Source organism: Vitis vinifera, chromosome 16, assembly GCF_030704535.1.
Source record: "Vitis vinifera cultivar Pinot Noir 40024 chromosome 16, ASM3070453v1".
NCBI classification, from domain to species: Eukaryota; Viridiplantae; Streptophyta; class Magnoliopsida; order Vitales; family Vitaceae; genus Vitis; species Vitis vinifera.
In genome coordinates, this window is record NC_081820.1 from 4,477,393 (window position 1) to 4,497,941 (window position 20,549).

Below are 20,549 nucleotides of genomic sequence, written 5' to 3' on the forward strand. Positions count from 1 at the left end.
TAAAAAGATTTTCAGGAAGGAGATCCGACGATGCAGACCTTTTTGTTTTGTTTGATTTATTTTTGTATGAATCTTGATGCTTCCCGTCCTCCGCTGGTTCACTGCATGTGGTTGATCCGATGGTACGCGTTCAAGTTCAAGACAACAGAATTCCAATGTGTTGGATTCAGGCAAATTATGGGGCTACCAAGGTTTGTGTTGGTAATAAAAACGATGTCCACTACAGTTTATTTACGTTTTGTTTTCTTATAATTGTTTGTTTAGTTGTTTAATCATTGGATCAAAATTGGAAGATTAGGATTGATTTGGTATTTATTTTTTAAGACAGTTTTCGACATTTTACAATTAGAAAACATAAAATGTTTTTGTTATTAAAAACAAGAAGTATGGGTAACTGATTTTGGGAACAATTTTTTATTTTTTAAAATAAAAAATAGAAAAACATTTTTGACAATTAAAAAATTGTTTTATGTTTTCTATGTGTAAAAACATAAAATGTTATATTTTTATAAATTACTTTTTAGTTGTTTTAAAAAATAGTTATACTAATATGAAGAATGATTAAAAATAAAGTACTAGATATAAAAATTATTTTTTAACATATTTAAAAGCTTTAAAAAGTATGTTAAAAATACTTTAAGTTTTCAAATAGATTTTTGTTTTACAAAACATTAAAGAACAATTTTTAAAACTTGTTTTTAAAAACTATTTTCGAAAACGTTTACCAAATAGGACCAAGGTACCTTTAGAAAATATTTTTTAGTTGTTTTAAATTGTTTTCATTTGTTTTTGGAGGGTTGTTTTAAAAAATAATTATATAAATATGAAAAATGATTAAAATTAAAGCATTACATATAGAAGTCATTTTTAAAATATATTTTAAAATATAAAAATAACTTAAAAATATTTTTTAGAATCTATTTGGTAATTGTTTTAAAAAAACTTTGAAAAATGGTTTTTAAGAATAGTTTTTGAAAATTGTCCTTTGATTTTTATAGAATAAAAGTCTGTTTGAAAATTTAAAATGTTTTTAACTTGTTTTTTAATATTTTGAAATATGTTTTAAAAATAATTTTTATATCTAGTGTTCTATTGTTAATTATTCTGCTTGTTTGTATAATTATTTCTTAAAACAACCCTTAGAAAACAAGTGAAAATAGTTGAAAATAACTAAAGATGTTCTATAAAAATACTATAGTAGAAAATAGTTTTTGATTATGAAACGTATTCTTTATGTTTTTTTGTTCTGAAGAATAGAAAACTGTTCTTAAAAACAGTTTCCAAATAAGGCAAAGGAAAAAACATTTGCAACATGAATCCATGAATTAATAACATTTCATGATTAGGAATAGACTACAATTCGAAACCTTGTTAAGGCATCAGGGTCAAAAGCCAAATTAGGGATATGTGCCAAGGCCCATGCCGTGACAAGTGCCACAACCCGCATCGTGAAATTTGTTGGCACCACTCGTCCCTAATTTGGCTTTCAACCCTGACGCCTTGACAAGGTTCCGAATTGTGGTCTATTCCTAATCATGGAATGTTTGAATGATGCGTCGTCAACATGATGGCCATGCGATCCATCGAGTTATCATGAATCATAAGAGTAACGGGCAAAGCCTGCATCGACCTTTTATCTAATAAATGCATCTCTTTCGGTCTCTCAAAAATTGTTTTTGAAAACACTTACCAAACGGGGCATTAGGTCCTCTTTGGAGTTTTTAGAAACAATTTTGAACATTAATTTTTGAGAATTATTTTTGAAAGTTGTTCTATAATATTTTTTAAAACAAAAGTATTTTTTAAAACTTCTAATATTCTTAACTTATTTGCTATGTTTTTATATATGTTTTAAAACTAACTTTTATTTAAATTGCTTTATTTTTAATTTTTCTCCATATTTATATATTCTTTTTTAAAAAATCATATGAGAACAAGTAAGAACATTTAAAAACTAATTAAAATATAATTTCTATTTTCAAGAATACATAATCATTTTCTATTTTTTGGTTGCTAAATATACTTTTCTATTTTTTTTCTCAAAAACACAAAACTATTTTTGAGAATAATTACCAAACAAGCCCTTGAACTTTAAAAACAACCCAACATGTTTAATAATTTGCAGTTAAAAAGAAGAATTAAGTCAATAACTTAGAGGGTATTTGGTAAACCAACTTAATAACTTAAAGTGACTTTATAACTTGATTTAAATTATTAAATAAATTAAGTATGTTTAGTAAAATAACTAAATGATATGATTTAAAGTAAAAAACAATTTTAAGTGATAAATAAAAACAATGAACTTATTCTTAAGTTCACATCTTTATTTTACCTTTTTATCCATATTTACTTTAATTACTTCTATGATTTCTTTTATTGCTCCACAAACTCCATTGTTACTCAATCTCTTTTGCCCTAATTATATGTTATGAGGATAAATATGTTAATTTGATGATTTTAAATAAATTTTATCATATAATCTTAATACTTAAAGTAAAAATTAAATAATTGGTTTTAAGATAACAACTTAAATATAATTTAACTTAAAATCAACTTAAGTTATTAAATGATAAGTATTAAGTTTTATCAAATAGTCCCTCAGTCCTCTATTTATTATGTTAGGCATTTAATTTCAAAAAGTCCAAAAAAAGAAAGAAAAAAAAAACAAAAACAAAAACAAAAACATTTAATATATTTGTGGTTGAAAACAAGAATTAAGTCACTAACTCAATCCTCAATTTATTATACATTCAATTTAACTTCAAAAGTCCATATATATATATATATTTGTGGTTGAAAAAAGGAATTAAGTCATTAACTTAATCATCTATTTATTACACTAGGCGTTCAATTTAACTTCAAAGTTTAACATATGAGCATGCATTAAATGATAGTTACTTGAAGATGTTAATACAAATTTTAATAACTATTCCACAAAAGTTGATTGTTTGAGAAAATGTATCAGTTAAGATATAATTGATGAACAATCCTTTCCTAACCAATGTCACTCCTTGCTAGTATCTAGATTATCTGAAAGAGATTAGAAGAAGAGTGAGCTTGACAGCCAATAAGGGATAATACATAAGAATCTTAATCAAGTATATGCTATATATCAAATAAAAAATAAAGACATCATACGGTTAAATCATGCATGCAAATTAATATTTTAAATAAATATGCTAACTTTAGAAAACTTTACAAATTTTTAGATATAACAATTTATGATAAAACTATGCTATACAAAAAAGTGTACAATTTTAGTATTAACAAAATTTCAACTTTATAAGATTTATAGGCCTCAAATCTTTTTCAATATGATAGCCAAAAGCAAATCTAATCTAATGGTATACCATAAATCAATAATTATTTCATTGAACAGGCTACAAAGTAGATCCTCACTCCCTCACCAAGAGCTAATTAGAGTGTAAAAAGATGTGCTTTGGTCATTTTTGAGAGGAAAAATTTAAAAATCGATATAATAGTTTTATACTTGAGTGAAAACTAAACCCACCTTTTTAGTGATGGAAAACCAAACCAAGCTTGTCTAAGGTTTGTTTGGTCTTGTTTAAATGATATGTTGGATACGAGTTAATTTAAGCCTTAAGCTCATTTTTTTTTATAAAAGTAATTAAAATCAATTTTGATTTAAAGTTCAAAATACATTTAAAATTTTCAATCAAAATGTAGTGAATACATTCTGAAATGAATTTGATGTTAGTCTAATTACAGTGAATTACTTTAATAGAATCTACTAAGGTTAGTCCCTTGGTGGTGCCATGGTGGTTGCTAATTGGCTCTCACATGTTGCTCCTATTAGGATGACACATAGCGATATATTTGTGCATCCCCATAGGTTTGGGTTAGGTGTAATTGCATTCATGTTATAATTATGTCAACTCGTATAACCCGTTTAATAAATAGATTGTGTTTCAATTTGATTATTCAACCCATTTTTTTAATTGTGTTAAAATAATCCATTCATAACCAGTTTGTTTATAACTCATTCAACCAATTTATTGAATCATGTAAAAGCAACGTGGTTATGACAACCAATTTATAACTTGTTAATTATATCAATTTATTAATTTTACATATTTAAAATTTAGAAAAATAAAAAATTATAAATAACTCATAGTTAAAAAATAAATAACTAGGTAAAATAAAATAATAAAAATTGTAAAATTAAAATTAAAATTTATATTTTATATTGTAAACATATTAAAATTAAAATTAAATAATTTGTTTTTTTTTTCATTAAAAATTAAAACTTAAAAGTTAAAAACAACTATATGTTAAAATATATACATTTATAAATTTTAAATTTTAAATAGGTTAAACACCTTATAACCATCTTCTTAAATTTAATGAGTTAAATCATGTTAATGAGTTTAACGATTTAGAACCATATTATTAACTCATTTATTTCGGAGGTTAAACAAGTTATGTTGCATTATTTGTATGATAAACAGATCTCATTTATGTCAAGTCATCCTAACACTATTATTATATAGAATCAAATTTACATTAAGTAAATTTTTACTATTTCTTACCTCAACATAGTAAGAATCCAACACAATAGACTCATTGCTGCCTTTATATATGAAATCAAGTTGATTCCACTTCAAGCACCAATTGGATATCACTTAAGGCATGGAAAGAATAGGTTCAACAGTGTTTTTCCTCATGCCATAGATTGATTTTTCTTCGTGCCACAAATGGCCTACGAATAGGAAGACTCTTAGGACAATATGTAAAACATAACTTCCAAATAAAAAAAATTTAAAAAAATTTAAAAAATACAGATATATTCAAAAGTGTCTAAATAAGATTTTAGTAGTTATAATCTGTCATCCAAGACATCCCATGAAAATTTTGAAGGATCATAAATTTCATTGAGAAGTTATAACAAGAAAATTTTAATTAATTTTTATAAATAAATTTAGCATTTAGAGTGATAACTAGTTTTAGAAAAATTATATATGCAAAAATGTAAATTGGGTATGCTAACCCAAACTCAACAAAAATGTTTGAATAAGGAGAAGCAAATATTTTTAATATTTGTTTGGGGTTGAATTAAGTTTTTTTCACCCTGAACTCAGATTATTTGGAAGATTTGGACAGCCCAAAATTAACAATTTTATGTGTTATAATCTTTATAATTTCTACCATAATATTCATTTATATGCTTTCATACATTTTTTTAAAGAAAAAAATCAAATCTAATTATATTATGTGTTATTTTATTTTTAAAAATATCATATGATTTATTATTTAAATTTTAGTATTAAAAAATAAAAGATAAACCTTAAAAAGTCTTTAAAGATAGATTAGACCCCAATTCTATCTCACTTTATCATTTTGACATATATTAAGCCAACTAACTTGACCAATACCCTCTGCGAGAAAATCAGATCAGATTAGATTTGGGTTGAATACCCCATATCATGATTCGAGTTAGGTTTAGGTTTTGGTTTAGCATTTATTCATTTGGGTTGAGGTAAGGTTTCTTGCAAACCTCATCCAACCCTATAAAAAATTACACAAACAATATGAAAAAAAAAAAATGTGAATATTTATCATGGGTAAAATACATTGTGCCAATCCAAATAAAGGCTTCCATACCTACAACAATTATCTTTAGATAAAATGGTTATGTTTGATTTGAAATAAGATTACATATGACAAGCACTATAGCACAATAAGCTAAGCAAAAGGCAATTAATATGAAAAGTTTATTAACATGTGCTAAAATGGGTGGTTGACTCAATTTTAACAACTTCCCAATATCACTTATTGGTCTCTAAATACGATTAGATTATCTCAATGGTATGATGCTCGTCTACTTCATCTCATTAGGTACCTAACACTCTCACATCTTACACCTCTCCTACCAATAACTTCACATAAAAATAATAAGGTAGGAGAACATGTTCCACATTCTTTGACCCTATATTTAATAACTAAAAATAATAGCAATTGATAAGACATGTTTTCCATTCATTGACCCTATATTTGGTGATTTAAATTTGAGAAAAAATACGAGAAAAGAAATAAAGAGAAAAATTTATAAAATAAAAATAAAAATAGAAATAAAAAAAAATCTAAAATTCATAAATTAATTATTTTTATATATTTATTTTAGCTTGTGTTGCTTATTTTTTATTTTTTTTTATATAAATATAAATAACTTCAAAATGAATGGGTTTTAAACTAATTTTAATTATTTTTAATCTTGTATGGTACACCAAACATTTTTTTTTTTTTTGTAATATTTTGTTTTTCAATCCAACTTAACCTAAAAGAGATGGTTTGGTATGGGGATAGCAAGATGAGAATCACTTCATCCCAATCCATCCCAATTATATTTAAATGAGTTCTCATCCCAATCTGTCCCAATTATATTTAAATGAATCCAAAAAAATCCAAAAAAAGAAAAGAAAATAAATAATAAGTAGCATAGGGTAGGTGGAAAATTTTTCTATCCCTACCAAAAAATTAAGGATATTTAAAAAACCTACCTCACTTCCATCCTAGTATGATGCTTAAAAATAAGATTATGGATTTTGTGGAGGTGGCTTAACATCCGCCAATTAGACCAAAATTTATTAGGAATTTTGAGTTTGCATTTGGAGTGAACTTGGTTGTCCAATTTTTTTTTGTTTGTGAAGTTCGATTCTCCGTGCAAAAGAGAAAAAAATTAAAATAAAATAAAATGATGTTATAAAAACAAGCGTTAAAGGTTTGTTTGGTAATTGTTTTCAAGAATAGTTTTCTATTATTTAGAATAAGAAAAATAGAAAAACACGTTTAACAATAAAAAAATGTTTTTTTTGTTTTTAAAAAACCAGAAAATAGTGTATCTAGAAAACATTTTTTAGTTGCTTTCAATAATTTTCTAAGAGTTTTTTTAAAATAATTATAAAAACATATAAAATGATTAAAAATAAAATATTAGATATAAAAAATATTTTAAAAAGATTAAAAACATTTTAAATTCTTAAAGAGAATTTTGTTTTACAAAATATCATAAAGTAATTTTTAAAAATTGTTCTCAAAAATTGTTTTCGGAAACAATTACCAAAGAGATCCTAAGCTTCTAATACAACAAAGCAATTCCTATTAAAAAACAATATGTTTTGACCAACCCCATATGTATATATATATTATGGTCAATCAACTTCAATTTTTATCGGTTCAATGACAAATGAAAATTCAAATGTTTTAGAAAATTCACTTTTGTCACTTACAAAATTTAAGACCACATGGTAGCAAACCAAAATTATTCAAAAAGAAGTTTCAGATCACCCTAATGGCTTCAGATGTCTGAGAAGATAACTCCGTCCCTTTCTGGTTCTCAGGTGGTCGAATACTAAGTTCCAAATTGTCCTTTTGAGTAGATGAAGCACCCTGGCTCGCCTGAGATGAGCTTCCTCCAAGAAACTGAGGCATTCGGGTCGTGGACAGCAGTGAAGTAGTGGAGCTCCGATGGGAATTAGGCAGGAAGAGAAAATTGGAGCCTGAGAAACTTGGCATTGGCACAAATGATACTCCTTGAATCACTTTGGTTTCCGGTAAAGCAGTGGGCACGTTAGCAGGGACCCCCATCTGTTTGAACACAAGAAAAACTACCCAGATTTGTAATGATCAGTTGTAGAATTCAAAAATGAATATTGTGCTTGAATGGTTATCCTACCTTCCTTGATACTCATTATAAAAAGAACCATTTTGAGGGTCCAAAGAGATGTAATGAATCAAAACCACATGAAGGAGATATGCATTTTTGGTAGCAGAAGTCTCAAGAATTCTCATTTACATAAATTCTTTCATATTAATTTGAACCAAAACTATCCCAGTGGGATATAGCCAAAGATGTCATTCCTCAATGAGGTTCACCCGACATTCAATTTTATTTTTTAGTTTTTTGATAGTCGAGGAACCATACGTGGCCCAACCCTTTGGACTCACTTGCGGACTCAAACCTCAAAGTGCTAATCAGTCACAATCAGTACTTGATAATTTAGGATATTCAATCAATACCCTTTGACTCTCATGGGATTCAAACCTCAAAGTGCTAACCAGTCATAATCAGTACTCCTATCAATCAATACCCTTTGGACTCTCATGGGGACTCAAATCTCAAAGTGCTAAGTCATAATCAGTACTTAATAATTTAGGATATTCAATCAATCTTAGGAATCAATATTGTACACCTCTACCATACATTTGACATTTGTCCTAACCAACTAGACACTTTGATTCGACAATTAATACTAGATAATTTAGAGCATTCAATCAATAGTAGCAATCAAATCTAACACTGTACGCCCTTATTGTACATCTAGCATTCACCATAACCACCTAGACACTTTGAATCCATAATCAATATTGGATAATTAAGGGCATTCAACTAATAATAGCAATCAAACCTAGCATTGTATGCCTCCCCTACACACTGACATCCACCCTAACCAACTAGATACTTTGAATCCACAATCAATATTGGATAATTTAGGGCATTTAACAAATAGTATCAATCAAACCCCAACACCATGCACCTTTACCATACATCTGGCAACACCATGCACCTCTACCATACATCTGGCATTCGCCCTAATTGACTAAACCTAGCGTCGAGAGTAAGGTTGACTTACCAAGATTAAGTGTTTTGACTTATCTAAGTGCCGCATAAGCTTAGGAAAAGACTAAGTCTGTGATAGTTGGTATTAGAGCTCGACTACGAAGTGGGCACAGTAAAGAAAGCATGTCGGGCTCTAACATGGATGAGACTAGTGAGCAAACCCATGGGAGGGAGACCGAGCCTACTGCATGGGGCAAGGGCAAAAAAGCTAAATCTCGTGATGTTGTTACCAACATGGAGGCAAGGTTAGCCAAGGTGGAGCGAGCCATGACAGACACTCGGGAGGGGTTGGACTTGATCGAGCAAGGCATGGAGAAGGGTATGAAGGATCTTAGGCAACAGATCCAAGACCTTCATGAGGGGATGCTAGTCTCACAAGTTCAGCCGGTGTCACACGAGGAGTTTATGTCCTTCCAAGAAAAGGTCTTGAGCATGCTTGCTAGCATGGAGTCAAGGATGGAGGCCTTGGCCACTCGAATGGAGTCCCAAGACCAGGAGGTTAGGTAGGAGTTGGCCATCTACAAGGCTATTGTGTCGGCACGGGTCATGGCCACATAGGAAACATCTAGGGTGGAGGTGCTGAAGCCACAAGGGTTTAATGGCAAGCGGGATGCCAAGGAGTTGAACAACTTCTTATGGCATATGGAGTGATATTTCGAGGCTATCGCATTGACTGATGAGGTGACTAAGGTAAGGATTGCAACCCTTTACCTTACTGACACAACTACTCTATGGTGGTGTCAGAGGTTTGCCAATATGGAGAAAGACATTTGCACCATAGAGACGTGCGAAGACTTCAAGAGGGAGATCAAGAAGCAGTTCTACCCTGAGGACGTAGCTTACATGGCTAGGAAAAACATGAGGCGTCTCAAGTGCACATGCTTGATACTCGACTATGTTAAGGAATTCTCTTCGCTCATGCTTGAGATTCTTAACATGATTGAGGAGGAGTTGCTATTCAACTTCATGTATAACTTGCAAGGGTGGGCTGAGTAGGAATTAAGGCGCCGAGGTGTTCAAGACTTAGCCACTGTTATGGCAGTAGCAGAGTCTTTAATGGATTACAAGAGGGGAGACTCATCCAAGGTTGAGTCTTTGGGAGATAGCCACGCCACGGGTGGGAGAGACAAGGTTTCAAGGGACCATAATGCTCTTAGAATGGGATTAGGCAAGACGCCTAATGTTCGGGAAGGAAGGGGTAAGGCAAAAAGGAAGGAGTTTATGCCTAAAATCAAATGCTTCCTATGTGAAGGTTCATATTAGGCATGAGATTGTCTAAAGAGGAACGCACTTAATGCCATGATCGAGGAGAGGGAACAAGAAGGCGAAGCACATATGAGCTTGATGCAGTTACTAGGTGCCCTCCAAGTCAACCTAAAGCCTAGTACGCCTAAGACCTCCTTATTATCAGGAGTGCAAGTAAATGAGGTAAAATGGTAGCGAGCTGAGGTAACCCGCACACACATGGACAAGGTCACTAAGGAAAATGTGAACTTGATGGGTAAGAGGAAGCAACACTCCAAGCATCGAAAGTACAGGTGTCTGCATCCAACCCAAGCCTGACGGGAGAATAAGGTGAAGAATATCCTAGTTGAATGGGTCACTAGGAGACAAGGGGTCCCTCCTATGATAGAGTATATAGTCCAATGGAAATGACTACTTAAGAGGCAGACAAGCTAGGAACATGCGAATTCCTTGAGAAGGTTTTGGAAACACATGGAGAGGTTTCAAGAAGAGGCAATGACAGAGACGTCAACATCATAGGTGGGGGGAGTGTCACAAGATGCTTCAAATGACCCTCCTCATGGGCTTATATAGGAGGTGGGAAGCTTCTAGAGACCCTTAGAGACATCTACACTTAACTACAAAGTGGAAGAGTATGAAAACTTCTAGAGAGGGCTAGAGATGTCCACAATTCTCTACACTTGGCTAAGAGAGCATTGGAATAGTGTGGGGTGTTCTAGAATATTCTAAAGTCATCTTGTACATACCCTTGTACATAGACTAGTGTAGGAGCTTCTAGATTATTCTTGATTTGTAGGGAACCCTTCAAGGTTTTAGAGATTTCCTAAGGTGCCTATAAATAGGTTAAGGCCTCATTTGGCCAAGGCACCACCCAAAAACCACCCAAGAACCTAACCAACCAAGCAAATGAGTTCCAAAGTACTTGTAAAGCTTCCTTTGAACAATAAAGCTTCAGTTGTTTAAGTGTTGCCTACTACGCCCTTAAAGCTTCTAAGTCAGGTGCATCTTCGCCTAGTAAGCTAAGCATCGGGAGTAAGGTTGACTTAGCAAGATCAAGTGTCTTGACTTGTCTAAGTGCCACACGAGTTAGGAAAAGACTAAGTTCGTGACACTAGGCACACTAAATCAAACAAATGAGTTTTGTGAGGGAATAGATTTTTCTAGTTAGAAGGACAATTGGGCTGACAAAATAAATACCATAAAATTGATGTGAAACTAAAATTAGTCCTTCTTACCATGTAGGGAACACCACAAGCAGCCATGGGTAAAATGGGATGAGCTTCCAACTGAAGAGATGACATTGGGTTCACAACATGATGAGCTGAAATATTAACCTGCAATAGATCACAAGAAACCCCATTGCTGATAATTGAAATGCAGTTGTTTCTGTACCACTATATCTAAAATATAGATATCATCCTCCAAAGTTAAAACTGGTGGTCTGATCTCCATAGGAGCCATGACAACTTCCATGGATCAACAGACTTGCCTTCTGTGAAAGCTGATTGGCATTCCTTTTCTGGGGTGAATCTGAACAAACCTTAGGAGGTTGAGCCGCCTGCAAAATGCAAATCTACAGTTTTAGTCACATATAGATTTTTCAAAAACAAAGACGTGATTATGCCAAATGGTTTCGGTTTCGAGAGAGATGGAGCAGTACAGGATCCAGAGGCATGTCAAAGAGGCTTGGCCTGCGTTTCCTTTTATCACAGGCAGCTCGCCGGAGAAAATATTTCTGGGCATGGCTAGCAACCTGGGTTGGAGTCCTGGTGGTCACAAATTTTTTTGCGATCCCTCTCCAATCCCCTTTTCCCAGCTTCTCCAATCCAGCCAGAAAAGTCCGATGCTCTTCCTCCGACCATGGCACCCCTAAACAAAAACAAACAGAAATCCATTCATATGACGAAAAATCTCCGATTTCTATATATTTTTCTTATTGGAATCTTATATATATTTTTCTTAATCATCCCAATTAATAGAGTCAACATTCAACAACAGACGAAAAAAACGGAACCAATTAAATATGAATAAATTGCATGAGACAAAACAATTAAAAAACAATTGAATTCATTCAGATCGATCTGAAGGCCATCATAAACGTATGCTTTAGAAAAAAGAGAGAGAGAGAATGATGAATGCCTTTTTTTCTTTCGTGAGCACGCTTGCCTCTCCTGGATTGAAGAAGCCCATCTGATAGATACCCGGCATCGCCATGATGGTGTTCGATATTGCATGACTGCAAATTCCCCATGCTCAAGCTCTTCCTCATGGCTTCATCTTCTTTCTCTGTCAAAATCTGCACCCCAAAAAGCTTCAAACACCCCTTTCCACCAGCGCTGCATGTTCTTGAGTTGTGCCCATTGTTCCCACAATGAGAACACTTTCTCACAGATTCCTTCACCATTTCCATAATCTCTATTTCCTTTATCTCTGACCAATAAAAATGAAAAAACCAAAAAATGAAGAGAGAATAAACTACCGGACAATAAGGATTCTGTAACAGGGCTCTCTTATTTATAGGTTTTATAGGGTTTTCAATGAGGACCGTATTCATAGCAAGAAAGTTGGAGAACCTCACACAAAATGACCAAATTAACCTTTAGTCTTGATTGTTGCATGCATGGTTAGGGTTTTTTCTCTTATCTAATGAATTGTAGTATTCGTTCTCAAGCCAATTGGATAGGATCAAAGAACCATTTATAACTCCCAAATTTGGATGTTCCTTTGCGTAAAACAACGGCATGTTTTGGAGTGATACGACTTAAAACGCTTTCATAAGTGTAACGATCTTACTAAGTGTTTTTATTAGAAATATTTTTATTAGAAGTGTTTTTATTAGAAATATTTGTAGCGTTGACATATAAACTAAAAAAAGTGATTTTTGACGGTATATTATGTGTTACAAAAGTATATTTGAAAGAATTATCTATCAAATGATTATTAAATGATTTTTTGAATTAAAAAAAAGAACCATATTTAAAAATTTTGCTTTATTTGTTTATACTATTTTCTATTTTTAATTTTATTTTATTTGTAAAAAAATCAAGTTCTAGATGTTTTTTCGTTTTTATTTTCTAAAAAAGTAAGTTAAAAAAATGAAAAGGGCTTGTTTGAGAATTGTTTTTGATTTTCTTTTTTGTTTTTTACAACAAAAATATAAAAAATACATGTGATAATTAAAAACTGTTTTATATTTTTTGTTTTTAAGAGCAAAAAATAGAGTATTTTCAGATTAAATTTTTTAGTTGTTTCATTTTATTATTACTTACTTTCTAAGAAATAATTATACAAATATTTAGAATAATTAAAAATAAAACACAAGATGTAAAAATTATTTTTAAAATATATTTAAAAATATTAAAATATATTAAAAACATTTTAGATTTCCATACAAATTTTTGTTCTAAAAATATTAGAAAACTATTATAAAAAATTATTTTTTAAAATTGTTTTTGAAAACAATTATCAAACAGACTTGAAAATACCAACACAATGTTTTTAAAATTTTCTTTGAAAGTGAAAATCATTTTCTAAAAAGCTGAAAATGAAAATGGAAATAAGATCACATAAAAATAATTTTACTAGACTTTATAATATAAAATGAGAATAAACATTACAAAAAAAAGCAAATATTAATATGAATAAAACAATATCATATATATATATATATATGAATTAATATTTTATTTATTTAGTAGACTATGAAATATTATAACCAATATATTTTCACATGAGAATAATTTTATTGATTGATTATCAGTATGATAGAATATTTTATTAAACTCTTTTAAAAATAAAAAATGAACAAATATCATATAATAATATATCATATGTAACAAATGTATATATCATATAAAATTTTAATTATATTTTTAATCATTTTTTAATTGAAACCAAACAAGATTTTATAAATTTTATTTTCTAAAAAGTTTTCACTTGACTTAATCAAACATTTTAAATAAAAAAATAAAAAAATAATTTTTTTTTCATAAAATAAAAGTAAAAAATCAAATCAAATCTTTTTGAAATGCTTCCATGCTCTCAATTTCATTTGGATGTTTGACAAATTAATTTCAATACTTGATTTTTTGAAGATTAATTTACTTTTTGGCCCTACCATTTAAAAGATAGAAAGTATCTTATTATCATTTATATGAACCAACCAATAAGATTATTTAGGTGCTATTGAATATAAATATTTTATTTTTATTTTTTTTATAATAGAAAATATAAATACTAGCTTCAATTATGTTTATAATTATTACAAATATAATTTTCATTTTGTTTTTTATTTTTTAAAAACAAAAAGCAAACTATGTTTGGCTATTATAATATAGTAAGAAGTAAAAAAAGATTTTTGGTGACGATCCCTAGTTTGACAAAGAAAATAAGATGATTGTGACTTTTTCTTTTTATTTTAAAATTCCTTCGAAAATTGAGAACAAATTTTTTTTTAGTACTTTTTATTTTTGATTTTTGGCATCAAATTTTCAAAAACAAGAAAATATAAATATTGTATCAAACATGATTTAGTACTTTTATCTTTTCAATTTTTGGAATCAATTTTTTTTTTAAAAGAAAGAAAATATAAATATGGTTTCAAACATGATTTTCAAAATTATTTTAACATTTTTAATTTTAAAAATAGAAATTGAAGAACAATAGTGCAATTATTATTAAATAATATGTTGTATAATTATATCCAAAATGATGTGAATTTGGGTATTATCCTTTAAATAAGTCAATCTGGAGAATCAAATTGTGTCTCATCTTGAAAAAAAGATATGGTTTAATTTCATATCTCGGGGACGTTCAAGAATTTCATCAAATTCGGCTGAGAGCCAATTACCATTTATTTTTTCAACTTTTTTTTAATAAAAAATATCACATTGAAAAATATATTATTTTAATTAATCATAGATTGGCATATAAAATTAGGGGTGCAATTTGGGTGGACTAACTTGATCCAACCCAACCATGGATTTGGGCAATAATTCAGTTATGAGGTTAAGCTTGAGTTATGTTTTTTCAATCAAATTTCAATTTGAGTTATGTTTTTTTAATCAAATTTCAATTTGTGTTCGGCAACTTGAAGCTAATTATTTAATGTTTTTATAATATTTATAATGTATCTTATTCTATATAATAATATTCATTTTATTTTTTTATTTTTTTTAAACATCAAATTATGGTATATCACATGTCATACATTTTTTTTAAATATATATAAATTTATATTTATTTTTTTGTTGTCATTTTGAAATTTTATCCTATTTGTTATTTAAATATAATAAAAAAGTTTTTTTTAAAAAATATTATAGATAGATTTTGAATTATTTGAGTTTAATCCGATCAATTTGAGTCTAACTTGAATAACTCGAATTTAACTGAGTTTAGAAAAATAAGGTTACGTTGGACTTGGATTAAGTATTTCAAATTAGAGTTTGGGTTGGACTCGGGTTAGTCATCAATCCAACTAACCCGTCCAAATTGCAGCTCTACATAAAACTAAATAATAAATAAATAATTATTCAATTCATGAATAAAATAAATTACAAGCTTGTGTAATTTATTTAGTATTTCTATTAATTTAAAAAATACAACCATTCAAATAGAAGAATGCTAGCATATCAAATAGGCAACCTATCAAACTTCTAATCTCAATTATTAAACATTTACAATAAAATCTAAGTCATTAAACAATGGCACAAACAACTGAAATCATAATATAAAAGATGAGATCAAATTATAAAGTAATGAAACAAACTTGAATACCTAGCAAAAATAATCTAAAATGTATAAATGTGATTATCCTCTATTTGAATAGTTAACATCATAACATAATATATATCAATAATTATTAAATTTAGAAATAAATTCAAAGCACGAAGTTCAAGATATGATTGAGTTGTTGAAACTAAAAGGAGGAATAAAAATGAAAATTTTATGTTGTGTTTGGAGACGTTTTCAAAAAATAATAACTGAGAACAAATTTTAGAAACAATTCTAGATTATCTTAAGTAACAAAATTATGTTTAAGAATTCAAAAATAAAAAATAGATTTTTCAAGTTATATAAAAATAATTTATTGACTGTAATTTTTTTTTTTCACTTTTTTTTTCTTTTATTTTTTATTTTATTTTATTTCCTTCCAACTTTCTAACAAGTAACAACCAAACATAGTCAAGGGATATAAAAATATTATAAAGAGAAAAAGCATAGCTTATTCCAAAAAAGACGTGAGTTTAAGCCAACAAGACGTTATGGGTCTTTAAATCGAGAACAACGCTAGTGCTAATTTATTATCCAATAAATACATGATATAAAAGTTTAAACGATCAAAATCCTTATAAGAAAATTTATAAACTAACTAGTCATTGTGGGCTCATTAAATTCAACCGATTTATAGTAATTAATAATTATGATCTAATGGATGATAAAAACGAATTTAATTCTAAAATTCTTTAAAACATAGGATTATACATAGATGTATGCTATTTCGCTTGTTTTTTTTTTTTTTGTTAATCAACATCAATTAATATTATTGTTTTATACCTCTTTTCTTCTTTCTCCTTTTAATTAAATGAACTAATTACTTTTCGTTAATTTTTTTTTTTATAAAAAAATATCTATAATAGTGACCATGATTGATTTACATGTCTTTCAAGGATGAAGTATGGTAAAATTTTTGTTCTTATTTAAAGTAATATTTATCTTCAACAAGTGTGTTGCAATTTCATGTCATGTGAAATTAAGTGAGAAAACAAGTAATGGGAAGGTTAAATTTATTTAATAAAGATATGATCGTTTGGTTTACTTCTTAGAGTTGATTTTAGTGTGGAGGGATGGTCTTGGTTTTGAAATTTTGAAAAAGTACATTGGTTTGGTTTGGTGTTTTGATCATTTTTAGGGGTGCAATTTGGGCGGGTTGATTTGATCCAACCTAAACCCAATATGATGTTTGGATGGATTTGGACAGTTATTTTCAATACTCGAGTTAGGATTGGGTTATGTTTTTTTAACCTGAACTCAATTTGGGTTAAGCTTAGGTTACAGTTCTAACAACTTGAAGCTAACTTGAATCGATATAATGTTTTTATGATATTTATAATGCATTTTATCCTATATAATAATATTAATTTTATTTTTTTATTTTTAAGACAAAATATCAAATTATATTATATTATATGTTTTTCATATTTTTTGGAAAATATATAATTTATATTTACTCTTTTGTTGCTATCTTGAAATTTTGTCCCATTTTGTTATTTAAATTTTCATATAAATACATTTAAAAAGTTTTTTTTTTGAAAATACTATAGATAGATTTTGAATTATGCAACTCAACTAACCTAAGTTTAACCCGAACAATTTAAGTCTAACTTGAACAACCTGATCTCAACTCGAACTTAGAAAAATGAGGTTGTGTTGAGCTTGGGTTAGAGTTTGGGTTGGGTTGAATTTGGGTTGATTATTTCTTAATTCGGATTGGACTTGGGATAGTCATCAATCTGGCTAATTCACCCAAGTTGTAGCCTTAATATGGAAACTATTTTCCAAACTAGATAATGATTAAAAGTGAATTAATATAAATAAAAATTGTTTTTAAGAAATATCTAAAGACGTAAAAAGTAAGTTCAAAATATTCAAAGTTTCCAAATATATTTTTGTTTTAGAAAAGTGTGGACTTGCGTTTTTCACGTGCGCCCCCACTCAATCGATGAGACACGCGTTTTAATGGTGAAAAATTATTTTTGGAAAAGTCAGAGTCGCCACTTATTTTATTTTATTTTAAAAGGGAAAATAAAATAAGAAAAAAACCTTAAATAAGTGAGTCCATAGTTTTGGAAAAAACATGTCTTTGAAAAACTCGAGTCTAGGCCCGGGGATCAGGTTATTTGTTGGAAAGGTACCTTAAGAAGGTAACACCCCTCTAAGCCCTAAAGAGGTCTCTACTAGCCTAGTTGAGGAAAATGTGGCAACTAATCGATTGATTTGAAGGTACCTGGGTAGACTAAAGTGATTTTGAGACTATTAATATTAGCATGTCAAGTAAAAAAAAAAAAGTCAAATCACAATCATAAAGGAGAGTCAGGGTGTGTACTTGGACCGCTTCTCAAGCGCTATCATAAGACAATAAAAGTTAATTTGAATAGTATATCACTCAACATGCATTTTGTTAGAGATAATCAAACAAGTGTTAAGGCAATCAAGGACAATGTTCAAACAAACATGGATATAGCTCATGATAACATGCATTTTCATAGAATTTTGGACTTGGAGGATAGAGAGAGCGAATCACCTGGTTAGCAAGCATCAACGCTTCTATGGAAAACAAGGTTAGCTCAACAATAAATATAAAACAAATTCATGCATATCATCAAGAGGAATCAAATATCAATCAATCACCAAACAATCTCTTCATTTGAATCAATATTAAAGAAGATATCATGGATGTTAGGCTCCTACCAAGGCCCAATTAAATTTGCATGAATTGATTCTATGAGTTCCATTATTTGGAATCATGAAATTTATTTCATGCTTGTAAAAAAAATCGAGAAGATCAAGAAAAATAGTTGAAAATATTGAAAATGCATGCCAAAAGGAAAAACGACAACAAGGGGTTTGTGGAAAATAAGGATTTCAAAGCCTAGATATCCGAGGATGAAATTTGAAAAAAATGAAAATTATTCCAGTGAAAAATATTTTGAAGACTTGAATAAAAAACAAGTAAGATCACAAAGGAATGAAAAGAAAGACCACAGGAAAAAGAAAGTGTGCACTGAGGTAATCAATGTTGAAGTGAGACTGAAGTAGGCACTATGACTGTACTGGATCCTTAATTGCATTCTGCCTTTTTTTTTTTGTACCCATAACAAAATCTTTTCTCATGCAAATTTCATGTTTCCTTCTAAGTATTTTAGTCTCACTAGCAAATAAGGATTGAGAACCTGATTATCACCATAAACTCTAGCACAAGATGTTGGAACTCCATTTTTCTTGTATCCAATTATTAGACAGGATGAATGAACAAGGTATGGATCTTTTAAGGCTGTGGAGGGCACCACCTCTTTCTGGATTCTCTCTGATGATGGGAGTGGAAGAGAAAACAAGTATGTTCTTATTTCAAATGATGTGTTTCGACTGAAGAGACACTTAGCCTTTAGTTTTATACCCTCTTGTCTTAGGGACCATACCCTTTGGCTATTGGGCCTCACGAGTCTTAGGCCCATCATTTAAGGCCCGTGATGGCAATGGGATAAGGTGGTCCATACTATGGAAAATTGATACAAAATAAATATCAAAAGGCGAATAGCTTAGTTATGTATCATTGTTAAATATGTGTGAGTTCATATCTTAACACAAGAACCTTCAGCAGTTTCGGCATAACAAATCAGTGGCGAATGGGGTTTCCAAGTCTTGCTTTTGCCTTTTCATACACAAGGGTTGATACTGGTGGCACCGCAAAATAGTCCAGATTTATCGCAACTGGGGAGTCGAATTTGAGTGGTACTTTAATGGGGCAGACTTGAGGGGCTGGTTGACTGAAATAGAATCTTCCTTTTAAAGACATTGGATTTACTTTTTTTTTTTCTTGGATGCATCCAATTCGAAAGGAAAATCAAGTGTCATGTCAAGAACAAATTCATAAAAGAAATCAGCACTTCCGTCACTTCTTCCATTAATAACCTAGGTCTCTTTCTTTTTCGGAATCATGTTCTGATGCAATTGGTAAATGCCAATGTCCTCTCTTGGAAAGTGGTTCTGACCTCACTGTTTTGTGGATTCTTCATTGACACTTGAGCATGGTGACGAACATCATTAAACCCAACCCATTGATAATCCAATTTGACTTATTGCTGAGATTTTGAGTCTCATTTAACAAGTTTTGCAGAAGAAATCTAGAAGTGTGCTCAGAGGGGAATTAAGGTATGGGACTTTCTGAGCAGAGAGTAATTTTATTACTTGAGCACTTCCAACTCCATTTCTGTCCACATAGAACTGTCTCACCAACTTTCCTCAATAACATAGGGTTGTTTTCCAAACGGTTTCAAAGCAATATCCTATTTCTTGGCTTGAGTATAACTCGTCGATGACCAGAACACTTGGTTGCGCTCCTTCAATCTCAAGCTTCTGTAATCCCATGAACTCTGTCTTCCACTCTTAAGAGCAGATCACGAAGCATAGCAACGTTTGAGAAGACAGTCATTCCATCTTTCCTGATGTTTTTGAACTTGGAGAGCAGCGATGTTGTTGCTGAATCATCTTCGGTACTTTAATCAGTATCACTTCTAATTGAAACCATGCAATCTACTAGTGCTTTCGAAATCATTTTTCGGCTTTCTTCTGCAAACTGCTGTTGGATCGCGGTGCTATTGCCTGCGTCTTATAACCGTTTGCATGGGCAAACACAAAACCTGATGCAGTTTTCCAGTTTGTAGGCAACCATTTCATCTCCAGCTTCTCGCCCATCTTTCTAAATTTTCTCACCTATTCGTTATACTAATTGGTGACATGGCCAGATATAAAGATAATGGGGGCAACAAAGTGTTAGGGTGAATTCACAATATTTCAACAAACACCAGAATTTTTCTACCATTTCTTTGTGCAAAATTAAATAGGTAATAGCAACTAGCAGGAATAAATAAATAAACTCATGCAACAG

The 20,549-nt window shown here is 30.1% G+C and overlaps 2 protein-coding genes across 2 annotated transcripts; both read right to left on the reverse strand.

Moving 5' to 3' along the window:
• Positions 1-7,134: 7,134 nt before the first annotated feature.
• Positions 7,135-11,748, reverse strand: LOC100266626 (uncharacterized). Its single transcript, XM_059733796.1, has 3 exons — positions 11,544-11,748; positions 11,119-11,441; positions 7,135-7,605 (listed from the first exon to the last, which is right to left on the reverse strand). Exons 2-3 carry the CDS (start codon positions 11,182-11,184, stop codon positions 7,297-7,299), a joined length of 375 nt encoding a protein of 124 aa, XP_059589779.1. The 5' UTR covers positions 11,185-11,441; positions 11,544-11,748; the 3' UTR covers positions 7,135-7,296.
• On the reverse strand, positions 11,298-12,287 carry LOC132252717 (probable transcription factor At5g61620). Its single transcript, XM_059733793.1, has 3 exons — positions 12,050-12,287; positions 11,544-11,752; positions 11,298-11,441 (listed from the first exon to the last, which is right to left on the reverse strand). The coding sequence occupies exons 1-3, from the start codon at positions 12,285-12,287 to the stop codon at positions 11,298-11,300; spliced, it is 591 nt and encodes a 196-aa protein (XP_059589776.1).
• Between the last annotated feature and the right edge of the window lie 8,262 nt (positions 12,288-20,549).

Bases quoted from the DNA above. Each gene is read 5' to 3' on its own strand.
- LOC100266626 (XM_059733796.1), bottom strand. From the start codon at position 11,184: ATGTCATCTCTTCAGTTGGAAGCTCATCCCATTTTACCCATGGCTGCT. The intron at 7,606-11,118 runs GTAAGAAGGACT...GTGTTCAAACAG, and splicing joins CTTGTGGTGTTCCCTACATG to ATGGGGGTCCCTGCTAACGT.
- LOC132252717 (XM_059733793.1), bottom strand. From the start codon at position 12,287: ATGGTGAAGGAATCTGTGAGAAAGTGTTCTCATTGTGGGAACAATGGG. The intron at 11,753-12,049 runs GCAAGCGTGCTC...GTTTTTGTTTAG, and splicing joins GCTTCTTCAATCCAGGAGAG to GGGTGCCATGGTCGGAGGAA. The intron at 11,442-11,543 runs GTACTGCTCCAT...TGCATTTTGCAG, and splicing joins TTGACATGCCTCTGGATCCT to GCGGCTCAACCTCCTAAGGT.